This window comes from Eubalaena glacialis, chromosome 12 (assembly GCF_028564815.1).
Source record: "Eubalaena glacialis isolate mEubGla1 chromosome 12, mEubGla1.1.hap2.+ XY, whole genome shotgun sequence".
Taxonomy (NCBI): Eukaryota; Metazoa; Chordata; class Mammalia; order Artiodactyla; family Balaenidae; genus Eubalaena; species Eubalaena glacialis.
The window spans coordinates 30,821,848-30,833,379 of NC_083727.1; the positions used below are offsets into that span (position 1 = coordinate 30,821,848).

An 11,532-nucleotide genomic window follows, 5' to 3' on the forward strand; every position below is an offset into this window, starting at 1 on the left:
CACTGGCTCCTTGTCTAAAAAGAGGGTCATTTTGGAAGTTTTATATATAGGAATTTAAAAATTGGTGGGCTAAATATGTGTGATCATATAATCTCTAAAGTCATGTTTTTCTAATTGTAATTAGTAACATTATTGAGGTGGGAACACTACTCATTTGAAAAAATGAAATAGAATAAAATAGAGAGTATTAGAGTGAATTGAATGAGGTAAGGATACTTTTAATGAAAACATTTGCTTCTGTTACAAATGTGTACTTACATGTGTATTGAGTCATTATCTAAAATGCATTTTTTTCCTATCGTGGTTAAAAAATTTTGAAAGCCACTGCCTTAAATTATTTTCTAACTATAAAACGTTATTGGGTTTAAATACAGTCTGATTTTTAAAAATATTCCTTTGTCAGGTACAAGTCATCTATTTTGGAAGTGAGGTGTTTTGTATTTTTTTTTAGTGCTATTATCTGCATTGTACAGATGTCTAATACAGGAGTACTTTTTTTTCAAATCAATCAACAATTAAGGCAGTTTTAATGGACATGTGGTTTCATTTATATGCTGTTAACACCCATGACTGTGGTTCCTGGTGGCTCACGCTTGAGACTATTTTTAAAGTAATGGTAATATTTACCTTCTCTAGTTTGCTCACTGCTAGCTTCCTGATGCTGGTTTAGAATAAAAGCACCTTCCACTTATCTTTCTCAATAGTATACTGTTACCTTGTTTCAGAAAGATTTATTATCAGCTGATCTTTTTCAGATTTTAATATCTGCGTCATTCTGTCTGCGTTAACTACGGTCTATCATAGAGCCACAGTGGCTCCAGCTGCAGCAGGTGTACGGGAGACACGTGCAGACGGCTTCCACCCAAAGGTGGTGTTTCTGCGCATCCACTCGCTCTGTAACCCTTTCCTGAAAAGGTAGGTCTGAAGGCGATGAACGGCCTCGCCAAATCACACAGACTAGCCTGGAGGCCCAGGTAATCTTTTACAGGGAGAGTGCTCCAGAGAATAAGACCTATCAATGGTTTCATACTTATTCATACATTAAAATTTAGGATTATTTATTGGGAAGATTCACAAGGCTTCTGTCATATTTGTAGGAGAGGATACAAATAGTTACATATTTTTAAATAGCTTGCTTTACCTGTGCTTTTAAAAATATTTCACTTTTATTAAAAATTCACCTGTGTGAAGCTAGAAAATTTGAAAAGTTGAAACATGATTTTTTAAAATCTCCTTTTCTTGTAAATGAAGAAGAAAATTCCATGTTGTGTTTGTTGGCTGGTTTTAATATAATAAAGGAGTCTTCATGGAGATTTTTCAGGTTTTAAAATTAAACTGTATCTTCTTGTTACTATATACTAAACTACAGAACTAAAATCTTATTTGCACAAATATTATTTGGTGGGAAAAATCCTGGCACATTTCTGAATGACTTCCTGCTTTAATGTGTGTGCCTCTGTGTGTGTGTGGGTGTGTGTGTGTGTGTGTGTCCCTGTACATGGTATTTTAAAACACTGCAATTTTTTTTCTTTACTTCACAGGATCTCATTGACATCTTTCTATGTCTTATTATAAAAAGAACCAACTCTTCCAATTTGACATCTTGTTGAACATATATCTACTGAGGTTTATGTGTCTGATATAAGTTCAGACAATTTTACTTTTTACTTTTGTTGCTGTCTTGAAAATCATTGCACCAAACATTTGCTGGATCAAACAATTTGGCATTTTAAACTTCAAAAAGTACAGCTGGAGAAATTTTCCAAAATTAAATTATTAGTTATGCATCTTACAATCCGGTCAAGAAGATTAACTTGCCAGCTATTCACCAATGCTGTTAACAACTAAGGGTTATTGACATAGTTGAAAAAATTTTTTTAATTTAATTTAATTTTTTTTTATACAGCAGGTTCTTACTAGTTATCTATTTTATACACAGTTGAAAATTTTAATTCCAGGTTAATATTATGTGTTTTCTTGAAATTTGTTTTTTCCATTTCAAAAATCCTTTGTTAACAGCATTGTATTGTGTCATATTATCATAATTCTTTTTGATATAAACTAAATCCCAATTTAGATAATATTACTATTGTTGCTTTTACTCTTAATCTTTTGTTATTTAGAATTTTTTGTTTTGATTTAATTTTTATATTGTTAGAATATGTTCTAGAGACTTTCAGAAGGTGGTCATAGACATATATTTGATGTCCTTTTTCTGCCTTCATATGATTACTATTTTGGCCGAATATAGGTTTGTTGAGTTGCCATCCTGTTTCCTTAATAGTTTCTAAGCTCATTCCACTGCCCTCTGGCTTCCAAAGTAACAGATGAGAATCCTTATGTGAGGCTGATCCTCCTTTTTTTATTTTTTAAAAACAGCATTATTGAGTTATAATTGATATTCAAAGAACTGCACATAATTTATGTGTACGATTTGATGAGTTAGGACTTATCAGAACACCTGTGATACCATCACCGCAATCAAGGAATTTCTATCTGAATGCCTATAAGATTTTTCCTTTATCTTTGGAATCAGATCCATGCTATGCGTATGTGCCTTAATTTTTATTGGCCCCAGGGAGCACAGAATTGAGCTAATGAACCCCTCAGTTTATTTGTTCATTCATTCAATCCTTTATTCATTTTTGTGCTCAGTACACATTTTCCAGGCCCTGGGGCCATAGCAGTGAATAAAGCCATCTATTCCCTTATGACACGCTATTTCTGTTTGTTCCATTTCATCTTATTTTTTGTTCACCCTTCACCCCCCTCCTCCCTCTGCCCATAGTGACAGTCTAGAGTATATCTTTTTTATATTGATTTAAACATACATGTAGTCTTCAAAAAGCCTCGTGATGGTTCTTATACCTTCCCTCAACACACCCTTAATGTTCCCCTTGGATGTTTATTTATTTGATAAACACTATGTACAAGATACTATTATAAGCACTTTACAAATATTAACTTATTTCAGCCTCATAAAAGCCCAGGAAATAGATTTTTTTCCCCACATTATCAAACTGTGGCCCCAAGAGGTTGGGTAGAATGTCCAAGGCCACAGAACTAGTGAATGGCCCACCCCAGACTTAAACAAAGGCAGCTGGGTACTAAAGGCCATGCTATTCAGCACACAGCCCCAGCCTCCAAGTTCAAAACTGAACTCTTGACTTCCTCCTGCTTCTTACCCTTCTCTAACCACCATCTTCCCATCTCAGTAAATGGGACCTCCACCTTTCAAGCTGCCCAGACCAGAAGACTTGCTATTTCCCTTGATAACTTTCTCCCAACACATATTCAGTCTATCTGCAAATCCTGCCTGCGGTATCTTCAGAACATATCCAAACTTGACCACTGCCCTGGTCCAAACCACCATCTTCTTTCACCAGGTTATTTTAGCGGCTTCCTAATCATCTCACTTTGTCCTTGCCCTCTGTCCCTGTTCTCAACACAGCAGCCAGAGTGAATCTGTTAGAATCTGTCAGAGCATGTTGCTGGATTCAAAACCCTCCAATGTTTTCCTTTCTCACTCAAAGGCAAAGCTGAAATTCTTACTGTGGGCCCTATTCAGTGTAGCCCTGTGCAGCTTCTCGGGCCTCTCCATCGATTTTTCTCTGCTTTGCTCGCTCTGTTCCAACCACATTGACATCTGCTATTTTGCAAACATACTAGGCATGCTCCCACCTCAGGGCCTTTGCACTTGCTGACCCCTCTACCTGGATTGGTCTTCTCCCAGATAAACAGTTGTTTATTCTTAGTTTCCTTTAAGGTATCAAGTGGCCTCTGCCTTGAACTCCCCAGGAAATTAACTGCTCCACATTATCTGCTTGGGGACTACTTTTATATATCTGTTTAGCTTGTGCATTCAGGTAAGGACATACAAGTACCTATACCTGGTGGAAGGTTCTACACTATTGCAACTCCAGGCCATTCTGCTGTCATTTCCTTGAAGGGCTTCCCGTTACCTTATGGTAAGGGGCAGGAGATCTTGACCTCTCCCTAAAACCGCTTTGGAACTCAGGTGACATTCTCCTGTTAAGGGTTGGGCATGCTGCGGAATTCCTCATCTAAGCCTGTACAGCTTCTGCCTCTCCCAGGCTCTATTCCCCTGGACACCAGTGATTGCAGCTTGGTTTTTAAAAGGCTATGACTTTCCTGTCCCAACTCCATGATTGCCTTTTTCAAAGGATACTGTGGACCTCCTTTCCTTTTGCTTTATAATGAATTCTCACACCTGGTTGTAAACAGAACAATCTTCTCCTCTGTCAACATCTTCTATTGAACATACTCTCCACACCTTCCACAGAATTCATTCACGTTCTTTACGTTTTATGAAAGAGTAGTGAGGAGGGAAACAATTCACCCCTTCTTGGCTTAGAAGCTATGTGTTAAGTCAAGACACTAAAAGTAAATCAAAAAGGAAGGGGAAAAAAGGAGGAGAAGCCAGGAAACCTGTTGGGAGGCTACTAATTTGACAGTGGTTAGTGATAAGTTTATGGCTATGGTACAAGTGATGAGAAATGGTCTGATTCTGGACATACTTTCAGTGAAGAGTCAAGGTATTTACTGATGGATTGGCTATATTGTTGAGTGTGAGAGAAAGAAGTAAAGAATTACTTCAGTGTTTGGGACTGAAGATTTTCAAGAATGGAGTTGCCATTTCTAGACGTTAGGGAGGAAGAGGAGTTGAATACATATTATGGGGGAGATTAGAGACTTGGCTTTAGACATGATAAGTGGTGATATTCTCCAGGCAGCAGGAAATTTTAGTTCAGAGTTCAAGGGGGGAAGTCAAGGCTGGAGGTATTCATTTGAGACTTTTTTTTAAAGTCATGAGATTATAAGAAATAACCTAGGGAGAAGCTGTAAATAGAGAAGAGAACCAAGGACTAGCCTTAGGGCTGGTGAGTTGAGGAAGAACCAGTAATGAGACTATAAAGAGGAGCTAGTGAGTTAACAGAGCTCCAAGAAGGAGGTGAGTTGGAGCCAAGGAAGAAATTGTTTCAAGAAGTAACTGAGGGGTCATCAAGATGAAGACTGAGAGTTTACCAGTGGGTTTAGTAATATAGAACAATATGGTTAAGATTGTTTTGGTGAAGTGTTAATGACAAAAGTCTCATTAGAGTGGATTCAAAAGGTTAGGAAGAGAATAACTGAAGACAAGGAGTCTACGTGACTCTTTCAAAGAGGTTTTCTTTTTTCATAAAGGGGAGAAATAAGGCGACAATTGAAAGATGTGAGTTTAAAATAATTCTTTTTAAGATGGAATATTACTACATTTTTTGAATACTAGAGGTAATTATTTAGAAGAGAACTCCTGAAGATTCGGGGATAGAGGAGAATAGGAGGGTATATTCTTGAACAGGCATGAAAGGGTGCCTATAGGACACATATGAAGGGGCGGCTCTGATGGGAGATGGTCAGTTCATTTGTAGTAATAAGAGGGAAGGTTGAGTATATGAACAGATGTAAGCTGGTATAGGGGTAGAGGTGGGAATATGGACATTCTCTTCTGATTGCATCTATTTTCTCAGTGAAACAAGATACAATGTCATTAACTGAGAATAAGGATGAGGAAAGTATTTGAGATTGAAGGAGGGAGGTGGTATGAAATAGTCATCTCAAAGAGTGGGAGAATGAAAGTAATAGGGAACTGGGTAGGATTCTTGAGCAGTTCAAATGGTTCATACCTGTCATGAATTTAATCTGAGGCCGATTGTGTGTTTTTCTCCATCATATTCAGTTGCACGTGTGTAGGAGTACAGTAAAAGGCAAACTCGATTTAACAAGGGGTCAAGTTTAGCCAGAAAAGTGTATTAATGGGAGAGAGTTTAAAATAATGCTAAAAAATTTTAGAATCTACACTAGGTAAAGAGGTGAGTGTAAGTAAATGAGGAACAGTGAAAAGGTGATAAAATAAATGAATTATGGGCTTCAAGCAGGTTGAACAAGTGTTGGAAGTAGAGCACTAGTGGCATGGGCTGGGAAGACAGAGGGTGGAACTTGAAATTAATCATTTGGAATGGCTTCATTATCGATAATGGCAGATTCTGGGGATGGCTATGAAAGTGTGAGATGAAATGGAGTGGAGGACATGCTTGTTGGAAGACAGAGGGTTAAAGAGTTGAAAGTCCATTATTGGATCATTTATGTGGACAAGAAAATTATCAAGAATTTTGGCAGGAGTAGCCTTGGAGAAAGTGACGGTAGACTAGCAGTTAACATCTTCAAGACAGAGAGAAATGACTTGGAAGTCTGAGGTCTGCAGCAAGAAGAGGTATAGTTTGAACACAGAACTTCAGAGTTTGCAAGGGGTGGAGGTTAGGAAGGAAAGAGGGAAAATTATCCTCAATGTCAATGAGTACAAGAGGATGCTTAGTTTTCCTCCAAGTCCTGTAATATAAAGGGTAGCTAGGGATACAGGTGAGAAAACAGCTGCCTTTGACAAGTCTGTAGGGGATGAGATCTCCTCAGAGGAAAGACACTTTTAGTTAGAACAAAGAGAGGGAAGCATTTAATAAAGAGCTTGAGGAAGTAGGGTGATGACCATGAGTTCCAGAGGCACACTTGGAAGGGTTTTGGGGAGGGGCGGGTAATGGGTAGGTAGATTGGGAGATGGGTTCACATTAGGAATTGTATAGAAAAGTTTGGGATTGAGAGTCTGAACCATTAGAGATGGGTGGTTGAAGGAGCCAGAGACAAAGGGCATGGTGAAATTAGCGCTGATGGCCCCTTATTGGGAAGTTGGGGCCACTCAACCAGTGAGTTCCTGTCCTGCTAGACAGATCTACTTTAAACTATAATGCTTACCAATATATTTTTAAATCATATGTCATTTTCAAACATTAGGTGATTAGATCATTTGCACAGAACTGTTTGCTTAGCTAGGTAATTAAAGAAAGATTTATTAACTTTCCTTATTACTATTGTATGTTCAACTTGGTAATTTTTATATACAGAGAGTAATCATTTCTAGCTAGCTAAATTTTTAGAGCTGGAAGAAAAGAAACAAAAACACTATTATGTCATGTTTTTAGATAAGCACTCAACTCAATATCATCATAGGGCATTTATTTAAGCAAGTCAATCTATTTAAAAATAAATTATAACAAAAAATACTTGCACAAAAATTATGTGTAATGTTCTTAAAGCTGGTCAGACAACTTACTCTTCTGAAATGTCATTGGTATTATCAATAATTTCCCAGATACCATGCTTCAGGCTCTATTTCTCTAAAACCAGGATGTACCATTATGAGGAGGAAGCCATTTGGTTTTTATCTGGGAATGAAGAACACGGCATACAAAGTTGTCAGATGACTTTTTCATCATCTATGAAGGTAGTCTTCTAAAACTGAACAACCAGTTTTTTCCCCCCCATCTTCCCTTACTTATTTTTGGACCCTAGTTCCCGCTGAGTAAAGCTACTCAATGTGATATCAGGTAGGAATGTTTTCTTGACTGGTACTAATTATGAGCAAACACTTCTAAACACTGATTACAGGTGTGTTGTTTGGTTCTTTTAATGTCAACAGCAAAAGTAAGAGAAAGAAGAAAAGGGGGGAAATAGTGAGGAAAAAAAGTCCAAGTAGAAGATTTATAACTCTAAATGATAGTTTAGTTGAGTGAACACAAATTTCATAGTAAAAACTCCATCATTATTTTAGCAAAATTTTAATTATAATTCAAATATTACAGAGTTAAGATAATATAAATAGATTTAGTCTGCAATTTGTTTTGTCTGGGTGTGAGCCTGGGTGTTTATTGAAATAAATTTTACAGATGTACTTGATATGAATATGCTTCCTCCGGAGAAGAGAAGGCAGAAAGGGATTAGGGGGAGAGATATTTCAAATTTACTAAAATATGCATTTTAGTTCCTAAATATCTTATTCCTCCAATTCTAGTTTTGGATAAGTTTCGATTTCTATGTGGTCTTGATCTAAACTGTCAGCCCAGAGGGAATAAGAGCCAAAGAGGAGGGGAGACTCCTGGAATTCTAAGACTTGTTATTTTCCAGCATTTTCACAATATAGTGACAGGTTGTTCATTGATAGCCAGAATTTACATTCTTCCTCCAAACTCTCTCTCTCCCCCTCTTTTTATATTTATAATACATAATTATATAACATATTATATATTACACATAATATGTATTATACATGTATTGAAAAATGTATTGCAAATTCGAGAATTTAGCTGAGTATTACAGAATTACAGAATCATACATTTCAAACGAATAATTCAGCTTTGCATTTCCAGCACAGTGACCAGCATCAAGTAGATGTTAAAAATAATTGTAGAACTGAACTACTGAACTAAACTTGGAAATAAAAGCTCTTTCCAAAATAATCATTTTTCAGCAGGAAGCAATAGGTAAATGTGTTAAAAGTGAGAAGAATCAAATTGCTGATGATTTCCTTTCTTTTTTCCTCCCAGGTTTCTGGGATACATATATGGAAATAAAAGAAGGAACTCTAGCCTGATCATGAATTTCGAAGAAAGACTCCTCAACACACAAAGGAAAAGATAATAACTAGTGCATAGCCCTCAGGAATGATGTCCTTTTGCCATAATATAATTAATATCTCCTGTGTGAAAACCAGCTGGTCGAATGACACCCGTGCTTCCCTGTACAGTTTAATGGTGCTCATAATTCTGACCACAGTGGTTGGCAATCTAATAGTTATTATTTCTATATCACACTTCAAGCAACTTCATACCCCAACTAATTGGCTCATTCATTCCATGGCCACTGTGGACTTTCTGCTGGGGTGCCTGGTCATGCCTTATAGTATGGTGAGATCCGTTGAGCACTGCTGGTATTTTGGAGAAGTCTTCTGTAAAATTCACACCAGCACTGATATTATGCTGAGCTCAGCATCAATTTTTCATTTGTCCTTCATTTCCATTGACCGCTACTATGCTGTGTGTGACCCATTGAGATACAAAACTAAGATCAACATCTTGGTTATTTTTGTGATGATCTTCATTAGTTGGAGTATTCCTGCTCTTTTTGCATTTGGAATGATCTTTCTGGAGTTAAACTTCAAAGGAGCTGAAGAAATGTATTACAAACACATTCGCTGCATAGGGAGTTGCTCTGTCTTCTTCAGCAAAACATCTGGGGTTCTGGCCTTTATGACTTCTTTCTATATACCTGGCTCTATTATGATATGCATCTATTGTAGAATATATTTCATAGCGAAAGGGCAGGCAAGATCAATTAATGATGCAAATCAGAAGTTTCGAATTGGGTTGGAAGAGAAAAATGGAATTTCACGAAGCAAAGAAAGGAAAGCTACGAAGACTTTAGGGATTGTGATGGGAGTTTTCTTAACATGCTGGTGTCCTTTCTTTGTCTGCACGGTCATGGATCCTTTCCTGGACTATACTATTCCACCCATCCTGAACGATGCATTGATTTGGTTTGGCTACTTGAATTCCACTTTAAATCCAATGGTTTATGCATTTTTCTATCCCTGGTTCAGAAGAGCACTGAAGATGATTCTATTCGGTAAAATTTTCCAAAAAGATTCATCTAGATGTAAATTATTTTTAGAATTAAATCCATAGAATTATTAGACTTTACTGTTTTGCCAAACAGTTGGTGATCATATTTATGAACACAACATAATATCAACCACATGCACCAGCTACAGGGGCTTTTATCAAGTATTAGGGTCAAAGATTGTGTAGTTAGATATGATGCTTATATCTTGCTTCCTATTTGTCATTCTTATTATATATATTGAAGATTTACAAGCCCAGAATTTAGGGACTTATATTTTAAAGAACTTCTCCTGCCCTTACATGAACTGCCATGAAATTGACAGTGGTACCTTACTCGGTTGTTCAGTGGTGGAAACTAAGAGGCTACATTTGGGGATGCAAATTAGAAGAGATTTGTCATTCATTTGCTTGAATATATATGCTTTTTTGTAAAATCAACTAAAAGTATACATTAAATGTTAGTATTAAGTAATTGTTTACACATAATTTGCTATTTATCACTAATTCTTATTTATATATTCTAATTCTTAAATCTCTTGATTTTTATATTTTTAAAATATTTTTTTCTGATTTTCATACTTGTAGGAAATTTAGAAAATAAAGTAAAAAATAAAAATAATATATCACACAGAAACAAAATGAAATTAAAATATTACTCAGAGCTCACTTCCTGAAAGAACCATATCATTCAAAATCTTTAAAAACTTCATTTTTGGGTGACTGTATAATGTTACATTGTATGGATGCACAAAATTTTTTTTAACCGTTTTCCCATTGTTCACCACTCAGTTCATTTTGATTCCTTTTTTTCAAACAATAGAAATTAATTCCTGTTACCTGTTACTGAAGCTCATGAAAATGTCTGGAAGGATTTCACCATATTTCAAGGTCGTGGCTGGTGTGGTAGGACTCAAAACACAAGCCGTATGAAGTAAAACAAATTCACTTGTTGGGCTCCAGGCTACACTGAAAGAGAAGCAGCTATCCATCAAAGCAGCTAAACATGAGGGATAAGAAGAGGTATAATCGGACACAGTGTATGCCATATCTATTAAGGTGTCATATACAAAAGAAAAAAGAGGAAAAATAGTGGTTTCAAGTAAGATCTCCTTATAGAAGTGGGCCAACATTCTTAATCATAAATACCCATTTGCAGTTCAGCTGTTTCTCATCCAGACTTCATGTTGTTTTTATTACGTTGAGTAGCACCAGGGATTTGAATTTATCTATTTAATAACTGTGACTTATGCTCATGGGTAAGTTAGGGTAAGGCAGCTAATTTTAAATGAAACTAAAATGCATGTTCCTGTATATACATTTCTGTTCACAAACCCTTCCACCTTTTATAGTCTGTTTCAGGACTGTATATTTAGTTCCATTGATCTGACTAGATTTTTGTTCTAGTAGATTTTAAAAACATTTTTAAAACCTTTTCATTTAGTAAATGGTAAGACAAGTTGCCCCTAATCACTCCTAGTTTCAAAAACTACCTTGACTTTTTCTACTTGTGAAACCATTTTGTTAAATTTTTAAAAAGAACAAAAGCATTTAGACAGTTTTCTGTACCTTAGAGCAAGTTTCTGTGGTTTTCTTCATTTGCTCCCACACATTCTTAAATGTTTTGTACTTTTGTGTGTGTGTGTGTATGTGTGTGTGTGCTTTGCCTATTATGAATATATCTTTTTTAGGTCATTATATTTTCTATGTAATTATTATTGCTGGTGTACAGTAAAATTTATTTTAGTTTTTCAGTTGACCTGTTTGGGTTTTCATTATATAGTCATATTATCCTCAAATAATGCTAAATTTTATCTCCTTTCCAATAGTTATTCTTATTTACATTCTTTGCATACTTCATTAGTCAGAATTTCTAGAGCAATATTGATATTGATAGTGTTGATAAGAGTCATCCTTGTCATATCTATTTTAAATTACTATTCAGGTTTTAATATTGAGCCCACATTTTTCTCGGGACAAGTTCATGACTCAGATAATTCTACCTTTTTTACTTAGTACTAAATCC

At 36.0% G+C, this 11,532-nt stretch overlaps 1 protein-coding gene across 1 annotated transcript; it reads left to right on the forward strand.

Annotated features, from left to right (window-relative positions):
* Positions 1–8,552: 8,552 nt before the first annotated feature.
* LOC133102553 (trace amine-associated receptor 1) lies at positions 8,553–9,572 on the forward strand. Its single transcript, XM_061207547.1, has one exon. The coding sequence runs from the start codon at positions 8,553–8,555 to the stop codon at positions 9,570–9,572; it is 1,020 nt and encodes a 339-aa protein (XP_061063530.1).
* The last annotated feature ends 1,960 nt before the right edge of the window (positions 9,573–11,532 follow it).